Source organism: Silurus aristotelis (genome assembly GCF_946808225.1).
Source record: "Silurus aristotelis genome assembly, chromosome: 1".
Taxonomy (NCBI): Eukaryota; Metazoa; Chordata; class Actinopteri; order Siluriformes; family Siluridae; genus Silurus; species Silurus aristotelis.
Window position 1 is genome coordinate 13,950,589 of NC_139574.1, and position 26,739 is coordinate 13,977,327.

Consider the following 26,739-nt stretch of genomic DNA (forward strand, 5'->3'; position numbering starts at 1 on the left):
GCTTTCATCAGAGGCACCTTCTGGTTGACTTTATTAATATTGTGCATTATTTGGATATTGTTTTGCAATGTGCTTTGTGGAGATGTTATTATCCCCATCCATCATTTCTGGATGCTTATATGTGATCCAGTCCCATCAGTCCACAGCAGCAGGATCACGGTCTTCTCTTTGCAGGAAAACATACACTGCTGTAATTGTGGTCTTTGTCAAGGCTCAAGAAGCAACAAAGAAAGAGCAAAGACCTCACAGGACTTTTTAATTATTCAGATCCAAGTCAAACAAAACAGTGCAAACAATACAAAAGAGACACAACTAGGTCAACTAAAGCATTGAATAGTGTATATAGATTATATATATATATATATATATATATATATATATATATATATATATATATATATATATATATATATATATATATACATACACATATATATATATATATATATATATATATATATATATATATATATATATATATATATACATATATATATATATATATATATATATATATATATATAGGGGGAGTGGTGGCTCCAGCGGTTAAGGCGCTGGGTTGCCGATCGGAAGGTCTGGGGTTCAAGCCCTGGTATCGCCAAGCTGCCACTCTTGGGCCCTTGAGCAAGGCCCTTAACCCTCTATGCTCCGGGGGTCCCTTACGAGGGAAATATCAAGGTCCGTGACGTCGGAGTGATGTAGGGCCGCCTTCCCGTGGGCTCACCACCTGCAGGAGGGACCGTAAGGGACGGTGCTGTGAGGATTGGGCAGCAGTCAAAGACGGGGGCCTGCTTAGACTGCTGCCCCCGCGACCCGAATTACGGATAAGCGGGAGAAAATGAATGATGAATATAGATAGATAGATAGATAGATAGATAGATAGATAGATAGATAGATAGATAGATAGATAGATAGATAGATAGATAGATAGAAATAGGATCCACAAAGGAGGGATCCTTTGTTGTTGTTGAAAAAACTATGTTGCAACAGAACCTCTTTAACCTCTATTAATAAAATAAAAAATAAAACCCGGTGAACCTGGTGAACATATTCCCTAATCCAGTCTGTATCAGAACAAATTCTTATCCAAAACATTGCATTAATATAGAAATTGGCTCTTAAGGTTTTATTTCACTGACGTATGAGATCCTGTGAGCACTTATTGTTTTGACTGACACGGCACAGGTCGTGCACGTGAACCTGTCTTGAAGCAAGCATTGCTGTATCTGTGATGTTTCCTATAACCTTGCAACAGAGGCTTGCAGACATTCGGCTCGGTTATTGCGAGGATGTCAGCACTGAGTACATATCGGATGCAGAGCTCTGATAACTATATAACACTAAAAATAGAAGTGGAGCATTTTTTTTCCACTCTGTCATTTTAAAAACATGCACACCTCAGACGTTTATAAAGTCAGAAATTCAAGGGGGGAAAAGAACAGTTGGAGAGATGCTTCTTGGCAGCAGTGGCTGAGCCCTGTAACCACCTGAGGTTGATCTTTTGAGCAGGGCTGGTGGATTGTTTTGTGCAGAAAGAATGATAGCATGCTTTTATTCTTTAGAATGGATCGCTCCCATGCTTTACTCTCCAGTAAAGAAATGAACCCCTTTGATTATTTAGTCTTGAAAGAAAAGCAGAATAGATTATCAATCAAAGAGTTAAAACACTAACCTTACTTTAACCTCCACACACATAATATATATATATTTTTTTCTGTTTCTTAGTTTGTTTTTGCACCATTCTGTATAAACTCTAAAGTCTGTGGTATGTGAAAAATCTGTAGTATCTAAAATACTCAAACCAGTCTGGCACTAAAACCCTTGCCACAGTTTAAATCACAGAGATCATATTTTTTTCCAATTCTGATATTTGATGTGGACATGATTTTATATATTGTGCTTCTGCTACATACATTGGTAGAGCGCGTGTGTGATGCTTTGAGCAATGTTCTGCTGGAAAACCTTGGGTCCTGGCATTCATCTAGATCTTACACTGACATGAAGCACCTACTTAATCATTATTAGACCAAGTACACTCCTTCATGACAGCAATTGCAGTGACCTCTTTCAGCAGGATAATACTCATTGCCACAAGATTAGTTTGAGAAACCAACATATTGACAAAAAGACAACATATTGACTTGGCCTCCAAATTTCCCTGACCTCAATATGATCTTACACCTGTGTGCTTTACATGCAATCCATCGAGACTCCACCTTGCAACAGGACTTAAAGGATTTGCTTCTAATGTCTTGGTGACAGACACTTCATCACGTCTTGTGGAGTTCATGTTTCAACAATTCAGAGATGTTTTGTATAGGGAGGCCAATACACAATACACGGCAGGTTTGATCCCAGAATAATGAAACAAGGCTGGTTCTAATGCTACCAACATCACATATGAGAATGGATCTCCAAAAACTGGCTTCAAGGTACTCATAATGCTCATTATAATGCTCAATATAAGAATTGGTTCCTCCAGAGTAGTTTCGATATAGTAACAGGTTTTTTACTTTCTACATGGCTTCCACGTGTAATTTCTTGCTTAAAGGGAAATAAATGGTTACAGATGCGTGACTATTTAAAATAAATACTACTATAAAGCATTTTAGTTAGCTGGTGGCCCACCACAAGTCACCAGAACAATATCAATGCATATTGGTATATTTTCTACACGTTTTTCAATTTGTATTGTATCAATAAACATCTTCTTCTAAAACATTTCTGAAAACACAACTCCAAAATCTCTTGTTCAATTAGACAGGGTCACCCTGAAAAAACCCATTCCTTTTTAAAGTAATGTTTTATCACAGTATAAACGGGATCAGTCCGAAGAACTTTGTACTGATTTGCTGTCGGATTTTCCTCTAGAAGGACAGGTGGACCCAAAGCATGCTATCAAAATGCCACAGAATAACAGCACCACTGGTTTTTCCTTTTATTAGTCACCTGTCTGTACATAAAACCTTTCAGAGTTGCCCCAAAGAGACCCTTTCACCTTTATTTAATTTTTTAAGTGTACAATGTCATTGGTATCTGATATATATTCATCACATCTGATCTGTATTCTGTGACTTTGCTCAGTATAATTATTCATCAGGAGCTACATATCAAAATCCTATTAATCTGTATGTACCAGAGAAGGAGAGATTTCTCTTTAGAGCACTCCAGTCTGTTATAATGTTCTCTATAGGATTCTAGCTAATGCTGATCACTATCTCCTTGGCAATGTCCTTTTGGCTTGCTCATCAGGCTTTGAGTGTCTAGCTGCTTTGCTGCAATATGCTGTTAAAATGCTATACAAATAAAAGAATAGAAGTCAATTTAATCTTCAAATGTATATCATTGAAAGTATTATATTAGGGATCATAAGGGTTGTAAACATTTCCTTATATAGTCATCAGCTTGGATGATCAATTATTAAACTAATCTGCCGTCGCCTCTATTGTTTACCCTATAAGTGAGCATGATGCTGTTTTTGTTTTATTCCATGTCACATGAAGTAATGTGGCTTCTTATAGGTTATTTAGGGAGTGGGGGTCGAATGAAAATACTTTGCCATCTCAGTGTCTGACAGTTTAATTTTCAGATTTATTCATCCATGCTACCGCAGATCAAAGTGAACGTTCACACTGTGACAAGGACACACACACACATACACGCGCGCACACACACACACACGCACACACTTGTTCATGGGCAATGCTCACTGTAATAAAATACATTATAATACTGTACCATAAAATTCACCGGCTGAGTTGGTTGAAAAAGTTAGCTAGCTGCTGCAGCCTCCTCATGGGTGCTGAGTTTCGAGATTCTGTGTTTAGAATGGGGACAATAAGGGTAGTCGTTAGTTTAATGACCATGTTCTTGACTGGGGCATATTTCACTGCTCGTTAAACTCTATATAAGCTTATCACTAGGCCAGGTGGAGCTGCCTCATTATTAGAATATCCATATATATATATATATATATATATATACACAGTACAGACCAAAAGTTTGGACACACCTTCTCATTCAAAGAGTTTTCTTTATTTTCATGACTATGAAAATTGTAGATTCACACTGAAGGCATCAAAACTATGAATTAACACATGTGGAATTATATATGGAATTATATACATAACAAAAAAGTGTGAAACAACTGAAAAATGTCATATTCTAGGTTCTTCAAAGTAGCCACCTTTTGCTTTGATTACTGCTTTGCACACTCTTGGCATTCTCTTGATGAGCTTCAAGAGGTAGTCACCTGAAATGGTCTTCCAACAGTCTTGAAGGAGTTCCCCGAGAGATGCTTGGCACTTGTTGGCCCTTTTGCCTTCACTCTGCGGTCCAGCTCGCCCCTAAACCATCTCGATTGGGTTCAGGTCCGGTGACTGTGGAGGCCAGGTCATATGGCACAGCACCCCATCACTCTCCTTCTCGGTCAAATAGCGCTTGATGCCTTCAGTGTGACTCTACAATTTTCATAGTCATAAAAATAAAGAAAACTCTTTGAATGAGAAGGTGTGTCCAAACTTTTGGTCTGTACTGTACATATATATATATATATATATATATATATATATATATATATATATATATATATATATATATATATATATATATATATATATATATATATATATGTAAGTGTTAGGCAGTAACGCGTTACTTTTTACAGTAACTAACACTGTAACGCGTTACTTTTATAAATGAATTAATTTGGGCTGAAGTGTAGACTACAGTCTGACCTGTTTACAGCAGTGACGCATTGTAGGATTGGTGGATGAACCACTGTAAACACGAAGAAGACGCACTGTGGGCGTGTCTCCGTTTATTCAGGTCTGTGCGGCAGTAATGGCGAGTCGAGGCGAGAGCAAGACGAGTTTCTCCAAGTGGAAATATGCTCATTATTTTACTTTAGTTGAGTATAAAGACAAAAACTCTTAAGTCAAATGTAAGCTGTGTCTTTCTGGTTCGAAGCTCGTATCTACTGCGATAGAAGCTCCTCCAGAAAATCCATGCCTGAGGAGCTAGAAGCTAGAAGCTCACCCGGTGTCCTGTTCTACATTGTTGATAGTTTTTTTACTTTTGCTGTAAAAGGAACATTTTTAAGAGCAGAAGCCACTTTAGTTTTTGATTGTGAATATATAATTCAGCTTGTTTTGTTATTTATTTCAGAAATCCTTGTGATATATTCAGTTTGTGCAGGTCTGACTTTAATAAAATAGTGTTTAAAAAATTACTTTGTGTTTAAGTCATAACGCATAAAAGGGCATTAATGGGAACATTAAAAAAGGTTCTTTAAAAAAGTAACTAAAAAGTTACTTTTAACAGTAACGCATTACTTTTTGGTGTAAGTAATCAACAAAGTAACGGAGTTACTTTTTGAATGAAGTAACGAGTAACTGTAACTAGTTTCTATTTTTTAGTAACGAGCACAACACTGTATATATATATATATATATATATAAAGGGAATGGAATATTGTGGTTGTTTACATTAGTTTCTGCAAATAAAATCATTTAGAAAATGACATAGTGAGGTTACGGCTGCTGCCTTTTTCACTTTAATGCATATAAGGAATGTGACACGTAGCCTGAATCAGATGCTGAAGGTTAAAGCTGATATCGTGTTTGTTTTGTGCATTTTGTGAATGGAGTCAAATCTCAGCCTCCCTCATGTTTACCTCCATTATCTATAATGTGTCATTTGGGAACATTTTCACTTTGTTCTAATAGATTTGGTGGACTGAAATTGCTACAGCCATTCCAGGTTTATTAACAACATAACTGAAGCAGCTCCTTTTCTATCATTTTTATCTCTGCTTGTGCATTTGGGTAAACACTTCATTAGATTTTTCTCACCGCTCTGCTGCCTGCTCATCTTTAAGGTCAGATGTACATGCTGCAGATTCATGCTGTGAATGGCTCATCCTCCAGTCTATAAATTTCAGCCATTGACCTCAGGGACGACTGTGAATGTATGTGTCACCCTCTCAGACACTTTTCATTACTGTGTTTACACTTATTCTCTGTTGTTTGCTTTGAGGAAGGGAAAAAATAGACCAGAGGTGACAAACATATGGCACACAGGCCAGGGCTGGCCTAATAGAGGTTCTAATCTGAACCACCAGATTAATATTGAATCTGATTTCAATTAAAATTTAATTAAAAGTAAAAAAAAATAATAATTTTGCTATTACTCCACTAGGAGGCATCATATAATAATACTATTAAACTAAACATGCTACTCTGTAACCATGCGTTTCCCACAAAAAATTGTCTTAATACATATGCAACTTTGTAATTTTCTGACACTATATTATTAACTTGTTTCATGAAAGTGGGAAAGCTTTAAATAGTGGTTTCCCCTCAATTGCTACTGCTAATCAAATGAAATAACTGTATTGTTTTCAAAAATGTTGTGATATTAGTACCTTACAACAAAGCTTGTGCTGAGGTCTTGAAAAGTATTACATTAAAAAGCAATAATGTCCAGACCTACAGAAGTATGGAAATTCAGAGAACATTTTGGGGAAAAAACTGTAAAAGTATATACTTTTGTGACAACACAGTCTCCTGGTATTTCGTTATATGGTTATAAACTTTAATCTGTTTATTCGTGTTTATGGACACGAATTTCCCTCTTTTTTTTATATCACTCAGCACGAATGCCTCCATACATCTCCATCTACATTGCAATGGAGGCAAAGGATCATGGGTAATGCTGACAGAAATGACAAAGGTAATCTTTTTCCCAAAATTATTTTTATCAGACAATAAGGCAGAAAAAATATGGTTAGGGTTAGGGAAGGAGTTAGAGTAAGAGTTAGGGTAAGAGTTAGAGTAAGAGTTAGAGTAAGAGTTAGAGTAAGGGTTAGGGTTAGGGTAAAAGTTACTGTTAGGGTAGGAGTTAGAGTAGGAGTTAGAGTTAGGGTAAGAGTTAGAGTAAGAGTTAGAGTTAGGGTAAGAGTTAGAGTAAGAGTTAGAGTTAGGGTAAGAGTTAGAGTAAGAGTTAGGGTTAGAGTAAGAGTTAGGGTTAGGGTAAGACTTAGGGTTAGGGTAAGAGTTAGGGTAAGAGTTAGGGTAAGACCCTATCTAACCCTAACCCTAACTCTTACCCTAACTCTTACTCTAACTCTTACTCTAACTCTTACTCTAACTCTTACCCTAACTCTTACCCTAACTCTAACTCTTACTCTAACTCTTACCCTAACTCTAACTCTTACTCTAACTCTTACCCTAACTTTTACCCTAACCCTAACTCTTACTCTAACTCTTACTCTAACTCTTACTCTAACTCTTACTCTAACTCTTACCCTAACTCTTACCCTAACTCTAACTCTTACTCTAACTCTTACCCTAACTTTTACCCTAACCCTAACTCTTACTCTAACTCTTACCCTAACTCTTACTCTAACTCTTACCCTAACTCTTACTTTAACTCTTACTCTAACTCTTACCCTGACTCTAACTCTTGCCCTAACTCTTACCCTAACCCTAAGTGTTAGGGTAAGAGTTAGGGTAATAGTTAGGGTTAGGGTTAGTGTTAGAGTAAGAGTTAGTGTTAGGGTAAGAGTTAGGGTATGAATAAGAGTAAGGGTTAGGGTAAGAGTTGGAGTAAAAGTTAGGGTTAGGGTCAGGGTAAGAGTTAGGGTTAGGGTTAGAGTTAGGGTTAGGGTAAGTGTTAGGGTTGTGGTATGAGTTAGGGTAAGAGTTAAGGTTAGGGTAAGGGTTAGGGTAAGAGTTAGTGTTAGGGTAAGAGTTAGGGTAAGAGTAAGAGTTAGTGTTAGGGTAAAAGTTAGGGTTGGGGTATGAGTTAGGGTAAGAGTTAGGGTTAGGGTAAGAGTTAGAGTAAGAGTTAGGGTAACAGTTAGAGTAAGAGTTAGGGTTATGGTTAAGGTAAGAGTTAAGGTTGGGGTAAGAGTTAGTGTTAGGGTAAGAGTTGGGGTTAGGGTTAAGGTAAGAGTTGGGGTTAGGGTAAGAGTTAGAGTAAGAGTTAGGGTTAGGGTAAGAGTTAGGGTAAGGGTAAGAGTTAGGGTTAGGGTAAGAGTTAGAGTAAGAGTTAGGGTTAGGGTAAGAGTTAAGGTAAGAGTTGGGGTTAGGGTTAAGGTAAGAGTTAGGGTTATGGTAGGAGTTAGAGTAAGAGTTAGGGTAAGAGTTAGAGTAAGAGTTAGAGTAAGAGGTAGAGAAAGAGTTAGAGTAAGAGTTAGAGAAAGAGTTAGAGTAAGTTTTAGGGTTAGGGTAAGAGTTAGAGTAAGAGTAAGAGTTAGAGTAAGTTTTAGGGTTAGGGTAAGAGTAAGGGTTAGGATAGGAATTAGAGTAAGAGTTAGGGTAAGAGTTAGGGTTAGGGTAAGAGTTAGAGTAAGAGTTAGGGTAAGAGTTAGAGTAAGAGTTAGGGTTAGGGTAGGAGTTAGGCTAAGAGTTAGAGTAAGGGTTAGGGTTAGGGTAAGAGTTAGTTAGAGTAAGAGTTAGAGTAAGAGTTAGGGTTAGGGTAAGAGTTAGGGTTAGGGTAAGAGTTAGGCTAAGAGTTAGAGTAAGGGTTAGGGTTAGGGTAAGAGTTAGTTAGAGTAAGAGTTAGAGTAAGAGTTAGGGTTAGGGTAAGAGTTAGGGTTAGGGTAAGAGTTAGAGTAAGAGTAAGAGTTAGGGTTAGGGTTAGAGTTAGGGTAAGAGTTAGGGTTAGAGTAAGAGTTAGGGTAAGAGTTAGGGTTAGGGTAAGAGTTAGAATAAGAGTTAGAGTAAGGGTTAGGGTTAGGGTAAGAGTAAGAGTAAGAGTTAGGGTTAGGGTTAGAGTTAGGGTTAGAGTAAGGGTAAGGGTTAGGGTAAGACTTAGGGTTAGGGTAAGACCCTATCTAACCCTAACTCTTACCCTAACTCTAACTCTTACTCTAACTCTTACCCTAACTCTTACCCTAACACTAACTCTTACTCTAACTCTTACTCTAACTCTTACCCTAACCCTAAGTGTTAGGGTAAGAGTTAGGGTAATGGTTAGGGTTAGGGTTAGTGTTAGAGTAAGAGTTAGTGTTAGGGTAAGAGTTAGGGTAAGAGTTAGAGTAAGAGTTAGAGTTAGGGTTAGGGTAAGAGTTAGGGTTACCCTAACACTCTTACCCTAAGTGTTAGGGTAAGAGTTAGGGTAATGGTTAGGGTTAGTGTTAGAGTAAGAGTTAGTGTTAGGGTAAGAGTTAGGGTATGAGTAAGAGTAAGGGTTAGGGTAAGAGTTAGAGTAAACGTTAGGGTTAGGGTCAGGGTAAGAGTTAGGGTTAGGGTTAGAGTTAGGGTTAGGGTAAGTGTTAGGGTTGTGGTATGAGTTAGGGTAAGAGTTAAGGTTAGGGTAAGAGTTAGTGTTAGGGTAAGAGTTAGTGTTAGGGTAAGATTTAGTGTTAGGGTAAGAGTTAGGGTTGGGGTATGAGTTAGGGTTAGAGTGAGAGTTAGAGTAAGAGTTAGGGTAACAGTTAGAGTAAGAGTTAGGGTTAGGGTTAAGGTAAGAGTTAAGGTTGGGGTATGAGTTCGGGTAAGAGTTAAGGTTGGGGTAATGGGTCTAACAGGAGTTAGGGTTAGGGTAAGAGTTAAGGTAAGAGTTGGGGTTAGGGTTAAGGTAAGAGTTAGGGTTGTGGTAGGAGTTAGAGTAAGAGTTAGGGTAAGAGTTAGGGTTAGGGTAAGAGTTAGAGTAAGAGTTAGGGTAAGAGTTAGGGTTAGGGTAAGAGTTAGGGTAAGAGTTAAAGTAAGAGTTAGGGTTTGGGTAAGAGTTAGAGTAAGGGTTAGGGTAAGGGTAAAAGTTAGGGTTAGGGTAAGAGTTAGGGTAAGAGTTAGGGTAAGAGTTAGGGTAAGAGTTAGAGTAAGAGTTAGAGTAACAGTTAGGGTTAGGGTAAGAGTTAGGGTTAGGGTTAGGGTTAGGGTAAGAGTTAGGGTTAGGGTAAGAGTTAGAGTAAGAGTTAGAGTTAGGGTAAGAGTTAGAGTAAGAGTTAGAGTAAGAGTTAGGGTTAGGGTAAGAGTTAGCGTAAGAGTTACAGTAAGAGTTAGGGTTAGGGTAAGAGTTAGAGTAAGAGTTAGGGTTAGGGTAAGTGTTAGGGTAAGAGTTAGGGTTAGGGTAAGGGTTAGAGTAAGAGTTAGGGTAAGAGTAAGAGTTAGAGTAAGAGTTAGAGTAAGAGTTAGGGTAAGAGTTGGGGTAAGAGTTAGAGTAAGAGTTAGGGTTAGGGTAAGAGTTAGGTTAAGAGTTAGAGTAAGAGTTAGAGTAAAGGTTAGGGTTAGGGTAAGAGTTAGAGTAAGAGTTAGAGTAAGAGTTAGGGTTAGGGTAAGAGTTAGAGTAAGAGTTAGGGTTAGGGTAAGAGTTAGAGTAAGAGTTAGAGTAAGAGTTAGGGTTAGGGTAAGAGTTAGCATAAGAGTTAGAGTAAGAGTTAGGGTTAGGGTTAGAGTAAGAGTTAGAGTAAGAGTTAGAGTAAGGGTTAGGTTTAGGGTAAGAGTTAGGGTAAGAGTTAAAGTAAGAGTTAGGGTTAGGGTAAAAGTTAGGGTTAGTGTAAGTGTTATGGTTGTGGTATGAGTTAGGGTAAGAGTTAAGGTCAGGGTAAGAGTTAGTGTTAGGGTAAGAGTTAGGGTAAGAGTAAGAGTTAGTGTTAGGGTAAGAGTTATGGTTGGGGTATGAGTTAGGGTAAGAGTTATGGTTAGGGTAAGAGTTAGAGTAAAAGTTAGGGTTAGGTTTAAGGTAAGGGTTAGGGTTGGGGTATGAGTTAGGGTAAGAGTTAAGGTAAGGGTAAGAGTTAGTGTTAGGGTAAGAGTTAGGGTAAGAGTTGGGGTTAGGGTTAAGGTAAGAGTTAGGGTTAGGGTAAGAGTTGGGGTTAGCGTTAAGGTAAGAGTTAGGGTTAGGGTAAGGGTTAGGGTAAGAGTTAGGGTTGGGGGTAAGAGTTAGGGTCATGGTAAGAGTTAGGGTTAGGGTAAGAGTTAGAGTAAGAGTTAGGGTTAGGGTAAGAGTTAGAATAAGAGTTAGGGTTAGGGTAAGAGTTAGAACAAGAGTTAGGGTTAGGGTAAGGGTTAGAGTAAGAGTTAGGGTTAGGGTAAGAGTTAGAGTAAGAGTTAGAGTAAGAGTTAGAGTTAGGGTAAGAGTTAGAGTAAGAGTTAGAGTAAGAGTTAGGGTTAGGGTAAGAGTTAGCGTAAGAGTTACAGTAAGAGTTAGGGTTAGGGTAAGAGTTAGAGTAAGAGTTAGGGTTAGGGTAAGTGTTAGGGTAAGAGTTAGGGTTAGGGTAAGGGTTAGAGTAAGAGTTAGGGTAAGAGTAAGAGTTAGAGTAAGAGTTAGAGTAAGAGTTAGGGTAAGAGTTGGGGTAAGAGTTAGAGTAAGAGTTAGGGTTAGGGTAAGAGTTAGGTTAAGAGTTAGAGTAAGAGTTAGAGTAAAGGTTAGGGTTAGGGTAAGAGTTAGAGTAAGAGTTAGAGTAAGAGTTAGGGTTAGGGTAAGAGTTAGAGTAAGAGTTAGGGTTAGGGTAAGAGTTAGAGTAAGAGTTAGAGTAAGAGTTAGGGTTAGGGTAAGAGTTAGCATAAGAGTTAGAGTAAGAGTTAGGGTTAGGGTTAGAGTAAGAGTTAGAGTAAGAGTTAGAGTAAGGGTTAGGTTTAGGGTAAGAGTTAGGGTAAGAGTTAAAGTAAGAGTTAGGGTTAGGGTAAAAGTTAGGGTTAGTGTAAGTGTTATGGTTGTGGTATGAGTTAGGGTAAGAGTTAAGGTCAGGGTAAGAGTTAGTGTTAGGGTAAGAGTTAGGGTAAGAGTAAGAGTTAGTGTTAGGGTAAGAGTTATGGTTGGGGTATGAGTTAGGGTAAGAGTTATGGTTAGGGTAAGAGTTAGAGTAAAAGTTAGGGTTAGGTTTAAGGTAAGGGTTAGGGTTGGGGTATGAGTTAGGGTAAGAGTTAAGGTAAGGGTAAGAGTTAGTGTTAGGGTAAGAGTTAGGGTAAGAGTTGGGGTTAGGGTTAAGGTAAGAGTTAGGGTTAGGGTAAGAGTTGGGGTTAGCGTTAAGGTAAGAGTTAGGGTTAGGGTAAGGGTTAGGGTAAGAGTTAGGGTTGGGGGTAAGAGTTAGGGTCATGGTAAGAGTTAGGGTTAGGGTAAGAGTTAGAGTAAGAGTTAGGGTTAGGGTAAGAGTTAGAATAAGAGTTAGGGTTAGGGTAAGAGTTAGAACAAGAGTTAGGGTTAGGGTAAGGGTTAGAGTAAGAGTTAGGGTTAGGGTAAGAGTTAGAATAAGAGTTAGGGTTAGGGTAAGGGTTAGGGTTAGGGTAAGAGTTAGGGTTAGGGTTAAGGTAAGAGTTAGGGTTAGGGTAAGAGTTAGAATAAGAGTTAGGGTTAGGGTAAGAGTTAGGGTTGGGGGTAAGAGTTGGGGTTAGGGTTAAGGTAAGAGTGAGGTTTAGGGTTAAGGTAAGAGTTAGGGTTAGGGTAAGAGTTAGAATAAGAGTTAGGGTCAGGGTAAGAGTTAGGGTTGGGGGTAAGAGTTAGGGTTAGGGTTAAGGTAAGAGTTAGAGTTAGGTTAAGAGTTAGAGTAAGAGTTAGGGTTAGGGTAAAAGTTAGGGTTAGTGTAAGTGTTATGGTTGTGGTATGAGTTAGGGTAAGAGTTAAGGTCAGGGTAAGAGTTAGTGTTAGGGTAAGAGTTAGGGTAAGAGTAAGAGTTAGTGTTAGGGTAAGAGTTATGGTTGGGGTATGAGTTAGGGTAAGAGTTATGGTTAGGGTAAGAGTTAGAGTAAAAGTTAGGGTTAGGTTTAAGGTAAGGGTTAGGGTTGGGGTATGAGTTAGGGTAAGAGTTAAGGTAAGGGTAAGAGTTAGTGTTAGGGTAAGAGTTAGGGTAAGAGTTGGGGTTAGGGTTAAGGTAAGAGTTAGGGTTAGGGTAAGAGTTGGGGTTAGCGTTAAGGTAAGAGTTAGGGTTAGGGTAAGGGTTAGGGTAAGAGTTAGGGTTGGGGGTAAGAGTTAGGGTCATGGTAAGAGTTAGGGTTAGGGTAAGAGTTAGAGTAAGAGTTAGGGTTAGGGTAAGAGTTAGAATAAAAGTTAGGGTTAGGGTAAGAGTTAGAACAAGAGTTAGGGTTAGGGTAAGGGTTAGAGTAAGAGTTAGGGTTAGGGTAAGAGTTAGAATAAGAGTTAGGGTTAGGGTAAGAGTTAGAATAAGAGTTAGGGTTAGGGTAAGGGTTAGGGTTAGGGTAAGAGTTAGGGTTAGGGTTAAGGTAAGAGTTAGGGTTAGGGTAAGAGTTAGAATAAGAGTTAGGGTTAGGGTAAGAGTTAGGGTTGGGGGTAAGAGTTGGGGTTAGGGTTAAGGTAAGAGTGAGGTTTAGGGTTAAGGTAAGAGTTAGGGTTAGGGTAAGAGTTAGAATAAGAGTTAGGGTCAGGGTAAGAGTTAGGGTTGGGGGTAAGAGTTAGGGTTAGGGTTAAGGTAAGAGTTAGAGTTAGGTTAAGAGTTAGAGTAAGAGTTAAGGTTAGGGTAAGAGTTATAGCAGTATATTCGGTTTTAATGTTGTTCAATAAGCTCAGGTTTTAGGGGACTACTAAATTCAATTATTGCTTGATTTTTATCTTTAAAATCCCTAGCAGTTTTCTGTCAAGACTATAAAAATGATATATCTGATGTCATGCATTCCTTTAAGCACCACTTTCCACATCTCCGTATTGCTGAATGTTGAAGCATAGCAGTGATACATTGTGTGGAATAAAACTGTGCTATAATTTCTCCAGTACAAAGCAATCTATCAGCCCTGCCCAGGACATCAATCGCAGGTGGTTTCAGAGATTCTTTCTCTCTCTCTCTCTCTCTCTGTCTCGCTCTCTCTCTCTCTCTCTCTCTCTCTCTCTCTCTCTCTCTCTCTCTCTCTCTCTCTGTATGTATGTCTTTCTCTCCAAACCTCGCTGTATATGAACAAAAAAATGCTGTGGCGGAGTACCCAAAAGACATGGAGGACTATGTTCTTCAAATGACCATATTTGGGTCTAACAGGAGGCAACATTTATGTAACGTGTTGGTTTTTGTTTTCGAAGTTTTCCTGCATTGCAAGGAAAAATATTTTAATGACCACTGCTCTGTGGCAGTAGATTCATTACCACAAATTAAGACAAATGTTCACTGAATATTCCCAGAAGGGAGCAATTGTACTTGTGTCTCTGCATGTCACCCTGCTGCTAGAGGTTTGATGGACTTTTGGTTGTGGAAGTCCACTGTAGAAACTCTACTCAAAGATTTTAGTCTCTTTCAGTGAATCACAACAATCCAAAAACAACTACAATGGGTATTGAAGACAGAAATAGCAGTACATTTTTCAGACTCTATATTACTTAAATGCATGATGTGCAATGTTTTTTTCTTTTTTCAGAAGTAAAATGATAATGGGGTTTTATCTTGTCTAGGAAGATAACCATAGAAAATGTACAAAGCAAACTCAACAGGAAAATAGTCTGAAAAATAAATGAGGTTTTTATTCTCCAGACCTAATTTAAAAAGTAAAATGTATAACGGTTACAGTTGGGTGACAAAATAAAGGAAAAAACCAACATTAAGTGTCTTTCTTATGTTGTAGAGCACCATTAATCACCAGGGGCTTCAGCATAAACTCTACACATCTTACTTTCTAAAGATCCTTCAGCTGGTGCTTTTGATGATCGAAGAGTGTCAACATCTCCCACAGGTTTTAAATTGACCTATTTATATATCTATGTAAAAATATAACTTTTTTAAATGGAGAATATTTCAAAACATATTTCATCAGTGTCTCGCTTCACAATCATGTTCTGTTTACTCCGATAGTTTAGGAAATCAGAGAGAGGTGAAATTGCACCTCTGAGCTGGATCTCCAGGTATCTTTTTAGCCATCTGTTTGTGTAATCAGATGTTGTTTAGGAAAAGCACATTTATTTATACTCGGTGTGTTTGTAATGGGAATTTAAACTCATTGTGATATACAGTGAGGAAAATAAGTATTTGAACACCCTGCTATTTTGCAAGTTCTCCCACTTAGAAATCATGGAGGGGTCTGAAATTGTCATCGTAGGTGCATGTCCACTGTGAGAGACATAATCTAAAAAAAAAAAAATCCAGAAATCACAATATATGATTTTTAAACTATTTATTTGTATGATACAGCTGCAAATAAGTATTTGAACACCTGTCTATCAGCTAGAATTCTGACCCTCAAAGACCTGTTAGTCTGCCTTTAAAATGTCCACCTCCACTACATTTATTATCCTAAATTAGATGCACCTGTTTGAGGTCGTTAGCTGCATAAAGACACCTGTCCACCCCATACAATCAGTAAGAATCCAACTACTAACATGGCCAAGACCAAAGAGCTGTCCAAAGACACTAGAGACAAAATTGTACACCTCCACAAGGCTGGAAAGGGCTACGGGGAAATTGCCAAGCAGCTTGGTGAAAAAAGGTCCACTGTTGGAGCAATCATTAGAAAATGGAAGAAGCTAAACATGACTGTCAATCTCCCTCGGACTGGGGCTCCATGCAAGATCTCACCTCGTGGGGTCTCAATGATCCTAAGGAAGGTGAGAAATCAGCCCAGAACTACAGGGGAGGAGCTGGTCAATGACCTGAAAAGAGCTGGGACCACCGTTTCCAAGGTTACTGTTGGTAATACACTAAGACGTCATGGTTTGAAATCATGCATGGCAAGGAAGGTTCCCCTGCTTAAACCAGCACATGTCCAGGCACGTCTTAAGTTTGCCAATGACCATTTGGATGATCCAGAGGAGTCATGGGAGAAAGTCATGTGGTCAGATGAGACCAAAATATAACTTTTGGGTCATAATTCCACTAAACGTGTTTGGAGGAAGAAAAATGATGAGTACCATCCCAAGAACACCATCCCTACTGTGAAGCATTGGGTGGTAGCATCATGCTTTGGGGGTGGTTTTCTGCACATGGGACAGGGCGACTGCACTGCATTAAGGAGAGGATGACCGGGGCCATGTATTGCGAGATTTTGGGGAACAACCTCCTTCCCTCAGTTAGAGCATTGAAGATGGGTCGAGGCTGTGTCTTCCAACATGACAATAACCCGAAGCACACAGCCAGGATAACCAAGGAGTGGCTCTGTAAGAAGCATATCAAGGTTCTGGCGTGGCCTAGCCAGTCTCCAGACCTAAACCCAATAGAGAATCTTTGGAGGGAGCTCAAACTCTGTGTTTCTCAGCGACAGGCCAGAAACCTGACTGATCTAGAGAAGATCTGTGTGGAGGAGTGGCCAAAATCCCTCCTGCAGTGTGTGCAAACCTGGTGAAAAACTACAGGAAACGTTTGACCTCTGTAATTGCAAACAAAGGCTACTGTACCAAATATTAACATTGACTTTCTCAGGTGTTCAAATACTTATTTGCAGCTGTAATCATTCAAATAAATAGTTAAAAAATCATACATTGTGATTTCTGGATTTTTTTTTTTTTTTTAGATTATGTCTCTCACAGTGGACATGCACCTACGATGACAATTTCAGACCCCTCCATGATTTCTAAGCAGGAGAACATGCAAAATAGCAGGGTGTTCAAATACTTATTTTCCTCACTGTAAATGCTTACTATAGTAAAGATCAATACTATTTTCTAATCTTTCTAGCATGAGGATATGTGTTAATGGAATCTATGAACCACTTTCACGGATACATTTAAATATGTTTGTTAGTCAACTGCTGTAAATGTTAATGTCAGTGGCGGACGAAGTGCACAAAGCACGTACTTGAGTAAAAGTAGAGATACACTAAATCATATATTACTCCAGTAAAAGTGCTTCCTTTAAACTTTCACTTGAGTAAAAGTACAAAAGTATTTGCCTTTAAATGTACTTAAGTATCCAAATACTATAATTTGTTATGACTATACTGTTCCTATTATCATTTTTTGTTACAAGACTTGTTGCTTAATCAACTTAGTTTATGTGATAATACTCTAATAATACTCTTAGCACAGCAATCTATTAAGAATTATATAGAATGATGTAAATAAGACAAACACTGATTGATATTTATTTACATTATCAGTCCAAAACCTTCTGTTCAACTACTTGAAAAAATATTGTGTAAATAAGGTCACGGGTGTTGTGGTGAGTTCAAGTCAGGAGTTTCTTCCATCATTTATTCCTCTCAAAATGTTCTGCTTGCTGTTGAACTGATGCTGAACTGTATGTTGGTGCTAATTAGATACCACCAAGCAGCAATCAAAACAAGTTCAAAACCGAGCACACGCTCAACGCTGATTGGTGTCTTGCTGCGTGTTCGACCAATTAAGTTTTTATTCGCTCATTAATAAAAAAGGAACGACTGATTTTGCAAAAATTTAGTTTAGTAAAAAGTATGGCATTTGACTTTGAAATGAAGGCGAAGTTGAAGTAAAAGTGTGAATGCGAATTTACTTATTTACTGTCCACCACTAGTAAATGTAAATGACACAAACACTGCACCCTGCACTTGGAATTGCACATTTCACCCTCTATGTATTTTCTTATCAGACATGAATCAGACATCGGAGAACAAGACATGGTTTGCAAAATCAAGAGATCTGATTTGTAAAATTAATATGGCATTAAAATAAAGATCTTCAAGCAAAACAAAAACAAAGCTACAATGTAATATCCACTATATTAAGCTAACTGGTTAATTAGAAAATATTAAATATAACATATTTTTGTGTATATATATTCTATATTTTATTTAATATATAACCTTTATTTCATGCCCTTTCATGCCGTTTTTATCTTTGTATATTCAATTCAATTCAATTCAATTTATTTTTATTTGTATAGCGATTTTAACAATGAACATTGTCTCAAAGCAGCTTTACACAGATAATGTGGTGATTAAAAGTGAATATGTTCTTTATAAGTAAGTTTGTCCCTTGGCTATGTTTGTTACTCATTAATTAACAAAGATGACAATATTTAAATAAAATCTTTTTCTCTGGGTTATTATACATATAAAAACTGGCAACTGTGTAGTGTTATTCTGAGCAATTTAGGTATCTACATGTTTGTGCTCGGTCAGTCACAGGTTACTGATGTAAATCCTCAGAGTTCCACTTCTTCACTTCAGGCTAGAGGTGATAAATGAGAACAGGCAGGTTGGATGTCCCTGATGTACCATTACTTGGCTCACAGGAGAAATCTGTAGTAAGAGGTTCGTAGCCAGAGCCAGTATCAAGCTCTAGTCTTTTACCTGTTTTCATGTTACCAGACTTTTGTCAAGAGGTACTTGTTTAGTCAATTTAAAATGCATTCTTCTTAAAGCATGTTTACATTCCTATAAGCTGTTATATAGCAATGTAACTATTTGGTTGAGTTTGTGTGGCTTCTTTACATCTACAGGCTGTATTGTTATGCTGGCACAAAACATTATTTTCTCCAATATTGATAGTTCATTGCAAATTTTTTGGGGTAAAAGTAGCTCTACTTCCTGCTCTTACCCATATGTTATTTTTATAGTCAGAAGAAATGAATGTGTATGCTCTAGCATGTGTGAAATTAAGCAACATGGGAATTTTGAATTCATTCAAAATTCATAGATACAGTGTTAATTTTAAATATTTTTTGAGATCATTCAGATTTGAAATGTTGGCATTGTACAGAGAACATTATATTGTTAATAAAAGCAATGAAATATTAAAAAAAAGTATCATGAAGACAAAAATAGTAAATATTAGCACTATATCCGAAAGCAGGGGTCTTCAACATCTACAGTGAGGAAAATAAGTATTTGAACACCCTGCTATTTTGCCAGTTCTCCCACTTAGAAATCATGGAGGGGTCTAAAATTGTCATCGTAGGTGCATGTCCACTGTGAGAGACATAATCTAAAAAAAAAAAAAACAGAAATCACAATATATGATTTTTAAACTATTTATTTGTCCACCTCCACTACATTTATTATCCTAAAATAGATGCACCTTTTTGACCAAAGGGTGCACCTCGTCGGGAGGAGCTGGAAAATGACCTGAAAAGAGCTGGGACCACCGTTTCCAAGGTTACTGTTGGTAATACACTAAGACGTCATGGTTTGAAATCATGCATGGCACGAAAGGTTCCCCTGCTTAAACCAGCACATGTCCAGGCACGTCTTAAGTTTGCCAATGACCATTTGGATGATCCAGAGGAGTCATGAGAGAAAGTCATGTGGTCAGATGAGACCAAAAAAGAACTTTTGGGTCATAATTCCACTAAACGTGTTTGGAGGAAGAAGAATGATGAGTACCATCCCAAGAACACCATCCCTACTGTGAAGCATGGGGGTGGTAGCATCATGCTTTGGGGGTGTTTTTCTGCACATGGGACAGGGCGACTGCACTGTATTAAGGAGAGGATGACCGGGGCCATGTATTGCGAGATTTTGGGGAACAACCTCCTTCCCTCAGTTAGAGCATTGAAGATGGATCGAGGCTGGGTCTTCCAACATGACAATGACCTGAAGCACACAGCCAGGATAACTGTAAGAGTGTCAAGGTTCTGGCGTGGCCTAGCCAGTCTCCAGACCTAAACCCAATAGAGAATCTTTGGAGGGAGCTCAAACTCTGTGTTTCTCAGCGACAGGCCAGAAACCTGACTGATCTAGAGAAGATCTGTGGGGAGGAGTGGGCCAAAATCCCTCCTGCAGTGTGTGCAAACCTGGTGAAAAACTACAGGAAACGTTTGACCTCTGTAATTGCAAACAAAGACTACTGTACCAAATATTAACATTGACTTTCTCAGGTGTTCAAATACTTATTTGCAGCTGTATTATACAAATAAATAGTTAAAAAAATCATACATTGTGATTTCTGGATTTTTTTTTTTTTTAGATTATGTCTCTCACAGTGGACATGCACCTACAATGACAATTTCAGACCCCTCCATGATTTCTAAGTGGGAGAACTTGCAAAATAGCAGGGTGTTCAAATACTTATTTTCCTCACTGTATATATATCTATAAATCACCTATATACATCATCACTTCACCTGTTCAGTTTGGCTGAGCCTGTGCCTGCTCCTCTTTCCTCAGATTCCTGTTCTTGGATGAGAAAAGTAGAAGCTAGTATGGTTTTATACAATTGTGCATTCAGAGATTTTTTTTTTTATGCTCACCAAAATTGTAAAAAAGTGCTAATTTGGTTTACAGTAGACTTTCTGCCACATCTTTTATCAAGAAGGCATTTCCCAGTAGTTTCTGATAGACTTAAACCAGCCCTTTTGTCATTAAGAACAATGCCACAGTTACTGAGATAAATTTTTTTTAACCGTGAAGTTTGATGTGAACATTAAAATGAAGCTCATGACGTGTGTCTGCATGAGCTCATTCATTTCTCTGTTGCCATGTGATTGGCTGATTGGATAATTGCATGACTGTGCATGTGTACAGATGTTTCTAACGAAGTAAAAGTAGGATCATGCTTAGATGTAATGCCTTTTTTTGCATTTGCTTTGTGCCATGAGGATAATAAATTCAAGTTTTGATTTTATTTAGCTATAGAAGTCTAAGTGAAGAATATTCCCAGAAACCACATAGGAACATTTCAAATAATTTGTCATTTTCCTGAAGGGCCATCACATTTTTGTGTCTGGGTAGTTTGCGGTTGTATATTACATCATGTTTGCAGACACATCTGTCTGGGAGGCAGAGTATAAGTGCTCTTCTGGTCTCCCACACACAGCTGCTAATCTGGCTCACTCTCCAGGTCTGCATCAGACACCATACCACTACACTGCACGCATACATTCACAGTGACAATGCCGCTATCCTTTAATTCCTCACATTCCTACAGTAAATGAACAGATTTCTTACCATCTGCTCAACTAGCATGCCTTTTCAGATATCATTTATCTAAAGTAGTTAAATCATGTATACTGTACATGCACAAGCCACCCTCCCACCAACACAAGGACTGATTTGACACTGTTACACAGCAACATGTGCTCCGGTTTATTATTTACTCTTTGGCTTCTTTATATGCAGATGGTTTGCATATCTATGCTGTTTACTTGTTTGCAATAAAAAATGAATGATATATAGGTCTTACATTTGAACATCATTCAGAGATATATTATGCAGTTATGCCTTCAAGCCAGCAACATGAACACATGCTTATAATTCTCACATAGAAATCAGTAAAAACCCTAACTGAAGAAATAAAAGCATTTCTGTAAAGCAAAGACTGTTTCTTTGTCATCATCATCATCATCATCATGGTTAATACTGAAGTGTTTATTGTTGTTGTTGTGGGTGGTGGTGGCTTGACTGTCACACCCATATGTGCTTTTTAAACAGCTCATTCCAGATTTATTCCCTGTTGTAATCACCTCCACTCCTCTGGGAAGATTTGCCACTAGATTTTGGCATGTGACAGTCAGCTGCAAGAGCATTCATGAGATCAGGGACCGATTTTGGGTGAAGAAGGCTGTGGATAAGTCATTGTTCCAGTGCTCTGTGTGTTCACTGAGGTTGAGGTGCAGGCTACTCAATTTCTTACACAGCAACTTTGGAAAGTTATGTCTTCATAGACCTCACTTTGTGCCCAGGGGCATTGTCAGTGCTGGAATATGTTTAGTGAAATGTGTCCTTAAAACCACTGCCTACAAAGACAATATAGTACTTCCCTTTTGTGTTTAGTTAAGGTTCATATTTAGGTGTGATGATGAACTCTGCATATAGTGTATATGTTTTTTTCTCTTCATTTAAATAAAACTTGTGAATTTACTCTAATAGTCTGATTCTTGCTCTGTCTTTCTGTCAAATGCAGGATGATTAGTTGACCACCAGTTCAGGCCTCATTATGATTGCTACTGGAGGCCTCCTGCGAATTTCAGCAAGACGCCAAGATTCCCTCCAAGCCAAAAACCGGGCAGAGAACAAGCGGAAAAGAAAAGCCAAGAAGAAGAGAAAGAATGAAGTGGTGGTTGTGAAAGGAAAATTGAAGCTATGTTCTATCTCTGGGCTGATTGCTGGACTGGGCATTATTGTGCTGCTTGTTGGGATTGCCTTGGCTGTACTAGGCTATTGGCCTAAAGGAAGTTCTCTTTACCCAGAACTGGTCAAAGTAAAGGGTTTACAGAAACCAGCTTGGTCCAATGACAGAGGAGGACCCAAAGTATTGAACTGGACCACTAGTGGTAAGCTTGTTTATCAGCTGGAGCAAGATGTTCTAAGCTCCAATTATACTAATGGCACAACTGAGAAATCACCAAAGTTGAATGTCTTTGCTGAGTTTCTAAACAGACACCTACATTCAGACAAACTAAAAGTGTTTGGACCATTGATTATGGGCATTGGTATCTTCCTGTTTATTTGCGCTAATGCAGTACTGCATGAAAACAGGGACAAAAAGACAAAAATCATTAACCTTAGGGACATTTATTCAACTGTTATTGATATTCACAGTTTGCGATCCAAGGAAAATGCTTCACTCAATGGATTTGTGAACTATATGCAATCAAAGGGGGTAGAAGGCAATTCAAGCTCTGTATACAATGCTGCTATGCTAGCAAAGGGCTCGTGGCCATCTTCAGGCTCGTTCAAACAGGACCAGGATAGCCTGCCTTCATCGAGAAAGTCATCTACTGGAAAACTGGAAGGCTTACCTTTGCGTAGTTTTGCTATAACAGACACAGTGTATAGCATTTGCAGGGATCCGTCACCAGATGCCAAGCAATGGAAGACCAAAACTTTTGGGACCTCCCCAGTCAATGCTTTCACACTACCATTGATCAGGCTCAACCACAGGTCAGCAGGAAACAGAAGGGGTTCAGATAAAACCGGGGAGCTCAAAAGTGAATGTCTGGATTCAGATGCTATTCGTTATTGCTTGGCGTCTCTAGCAGCATCAGGGAGTATCACCAAAGCCAAAGTGAAGACTTCTCACGCTCAAACCATTCTTTCCATGGACTCAGTGGAAGTTTATAAGGGTAGCAACAGCCTGCAGGAGATGCCACACCTCTCCCTTCAAGGCTCTCGGGTGCAACTCCTTCCTGCCTCACCTGGCCCTAAGGTGACAGGCTCTCACCTGTCCTTAAGTGCCCTGTCAGACTACTCAAGGTCCATTGACTTGGGAATCTGTCCATCCACCCCTTTGGATCTGCACATTGAGCGAACCAGGCGACGTAGCTGTCCTCGACTGGAGGGCCTGAGCAGTGGGGGTTATATTAAACTTGAGGGTCTTGGAGGGGAGTCTTTTGAGTCCACCGATGTGACAAGTTTCAGTCGTGGGAGTTCTTCTGAACTTTTATCGAAAGAGCAAGTTTCAAAACATCCCCTTGCCCATGAGGAAGGTGCCTTCAATGAATCTGATCATGGCTTGATAAGACAGTACTCAAACAAAGAAAAACTGGTGATGATTTCCCATTCAGACACTTTAGAGGACCTGGAAATCGAGAGTGTAGAACTCTAACTGAGCAACCGGATTGTATCAGAGAACTTGTAACATGAGGTCTAATAGAGATATTACATACTAAAGACATTACAGCAATGTATATTATCCCTTTCAGAGTGAAAATGGATACATTAACTTGCTGTGCGGCCTTGGGTACTAATGAATATATTATCTTCCTTTCTTTGGAATTATGTTTAATGCCTTCCTGAGACCAAGAATTGAAAAAAAAACTTGCATTGCAGAGAAGAGCATTAAAACCTGCTGGCATGCAAGGAACATTTATTATTGTTATTTAATAAGCAAAGTAAAAATGAGAAAAAAACAAAAAGAAACAAACAAAAAAAAAACAGTTTTGAAGTGTGGTAGCACATCTCTCTACAAGGTTCCATTTTTGTATTTACAGTAGAAAAACAATATGTGGCTGTTTTACCTGTCCACTAGTGTGTTTCTTTCTAGTAAATTAACTTGCTGCCTCAACAGCATGTGTTTTATACGGTAGTGTCCTTGCACTTTTTTATATTAACCAGGATAATGGTTTGACTTAATACATAGCAATATCTTATTTGAAATTTCATCTGCCTGTGGGAGACGCATTATGTTTGCATTTGACTTTGGATGAAAAGTTTTTATTACAACTGTATGTTTTTTTTTAGACATCTTGCCTGTTTAGAAATCTCTGTAATGCTTTGTGCCTGAAATCTAAGTCCACCCTCTAGCACAATGACTCATCGTCAGAATCATAAGCACCCTTTTTCCATTCAAGTGATCCTGGAATCCTGAGTGGGTTTTTTTTTCACAACTGATTATAAGTGTATAATACCATATAGTATGTTGTACCATGTCATCTTAACTCAATGTTCCTTGTATCAAATCATAAAGTCACGATATTCATATGTTTGCAGTATTTTCTCAAATATAAACTAGAATCATGAAACTGATGTCAAAGTAGTCTTTAAGATTCTGGTATTCAAACACCACACAATTTCCAGGTTTGACCTGATTTTACAATGGTTTAAAGCAATGCAAATAGGCCTAAAAAAAAAGCCCAATGTTTATCATGTGCGCAAACTACACTTTTCTACTTGAATTTCTCATGTATGACTCACGCTTGCTTCATGCATGCAAAACCTATATAATATAAAAGTTTTTTAGTTTACAATACATATATACAATTATTTGTATCGAGAGATGGTGCATGAAACACAGACTGTAAACTCAGGCTAATGAAATGCAATTAAATATGATTATAGCAAGAAGGATTAACATTTTAAAATGTTAATCATAAAAAGGTTAATAAGGAATAATGTGCAGAAATGTTGATCAAGCAACAAATCACTCATCATTTTGATGTTAAATGTTTTTCGATTCCTGACCACGACTAAAACCTCAATTCCAAAGTTGGGAAAAATGTAAACTGTAAATAAAATCAGGATGTAATGATTTGCAAATCTCATAAACCCATAATATATTCACAATAGAAAACATATCAAATGAATATTCTTGAAAAATGTACCAATTTTTTTTAAATAAATATTAGAAATTTTAAATTTAAAGGTTGCAACACATCTCAAAACTTTTGTGACAGGGCCATGTTTACCACTGTGTAGCATCCCAACTTTTTTCAACAACAGACTATATACATTTGAGAACTGATGAGACCAGTTGCTAGAGTTTTGGGACAGGAATGTTGTCCCACTTTTGTCAGATATAGGATTCTTCTTTGTCACATTTCTTGTTAAATGTTGACCAAATGTTTTGAACTGGTGAAAGGTCTGGACTGCAGGCAGACCAGTTCAGCACCCAGATGAAACCTTGCTTTTGTGATGGATGCAGTATGTTATTTAGCATTGTCTTGCTGAAATATGCAAGGCCTTCCTCGAAATCTGAAAGCATTTGTTGCTTTAAAACCTGTACATATGTAATTTCTCCAGATTCTCAGAATCTTTTCATGATATTTTGTACCGTAGTACAAGTGTTTGCAATCCGATGTTAAGGAACATTATTCTGAAATGGTTCTACAATTTGCAGATTAGTAAAATGCTGCCATTTTTACTGCTGAAAGTCTCTAGTCTCTACACCTTTTATGCCCAATCATGTTACTGACCTATTGCTAGTTAACCTAATGAGTTACAAAATGTTCCTTCAACTGTTTCTCTTTTTGGAACACTTAGTATTCCAGCCTTTGATTGCACTGTTCCACCTTTTTTTGAGATGTGTTGCGGGAAATTAATTCAAAATTTACCTTAAAGATTTTTCCTCAAAATGGCACATTCCCCCAGTTTAAACACGGTATATGTTTTCTGTGTTCTACTGTGAATAAAATACAGGTTTATGACATTTTACATTATAGGAATTGTTGTTGTATTGTTTCCTATTGAAATAATGATGCCATAATCTCATTAGATGAATTTATCGCTCTGGCTGGATACTAAGCTTGGGTTACTGTCTATGTGACATTTTGGTACTCTGTGTGATCTTCCTGTTATTTACAAAAAATGCCTTTACAAGGATTACCTACACTTAATTGCCACTAGGAATGGATGTGTGTAAGTTTTGCCCTGCAACTAATTAATTTTCCCATTTAGGTTGTGTCTTTGACCACTCTGACCATCCTGACCAGAATACAGCACATATTCTGTGTTTTATATTTAGGGTATTGGAAAAAAAAAATGTAACTGCTCCCTGAAGAAATTTCTGAAAATGTTAAAAAAAGGTTTGTTTGTTTGTTTGTTTGTTTGTTGAAAGGTTGTTTGTCAGTTTGGTAAGGTAGCGTTATTGCCAAGATTTATAACACCTGTTTTGATACAAGTCCAGTTCACATTAAGCATTTAAAATGATGCTATATCACAGCTCAATCTTGCAGGCTAGATTTGACTTGTCATTACCCCATCTGATATTAAGCACTAATCACTGAGATAGACTCTTCTAACTTAGTGGGTTCTTACATCAATATTATTGTTAATATTTAGATTGTAATGTAAGTTTAGCACATCATGTTGACTGTAATGTTCTGTAAAAGCCTCACATCATTTGAAGGTTTCTAAAGAAGAAAAGATTAGGCATCTTACCAATAAATAAAGTCAGAGAATTAATATTCTTTGGCATCTGCTTTACTGTAGGCATCAGTGCAACTGTTAGTGTCTGTGTTTATTTATATTAACATGGTTTATAAACATTCGCTTAATGTACAGCCAGGTGCCTGGGAAAAGAAACGCAATGCCATTTGTATTTTTGCATTTTGTTTGGAGCATTAAATATTATTTCAAAGTTGTTTCTTTATCTGAATAACCTCTGCATGCTATATGAGTTTTTCAGCAGTGAGTAACCCTCACCCCAGGAGAGCTCAGAGCCTTGACTAATACACCATGCAGTGGTTTGAATTAGATTTTTGCTTTCTTTTTAACAGCCTTACTTTACACTAAT

The 26,739-nt window shown here is 38.0% G+C and overlaps 1 protein-coding gene across 3 annotated transcripts in view; it reads left to right on the forward strand.

Annotated features, from left to right (window-relative positions):
- The window catches only part of tmem200ca (transmembrane protein 200C-a), a 27,028-nt gene extending 1,011 nt beyond the window's left edge, over positions 1-26,017 (forward strand). The window contains exons 2-4 of one of the 3 annotated variants that reach the window (XM_083546693.1): positions 6,654-6,732; positions 17,970-18,101; positions 21,691-26,017. In XM_083546693.1, the coding sequence (XP_083402819.1) occupies positions 21,724-23,334 (1,611 nt within the window). In that variant the 5' untranslated portion in view covers positions 6,654-6,732; positions 17,970-18,101; positions 21,691-21,723 and the 3' untranslated portion in view covers positions 23,335-26,017. The remainder of the gene's footprint in view (positions 1-6,653; positions 6,733-17,969; positions 18,102-21,690) is intronic. The other 2 variants (XM_083546692.1, XM_083546691.1) reach the window with 2 other exon arrangements.
- The last annotated feature ends 722 nt before the right edge of the window (positions 26,018-26,739 follow it).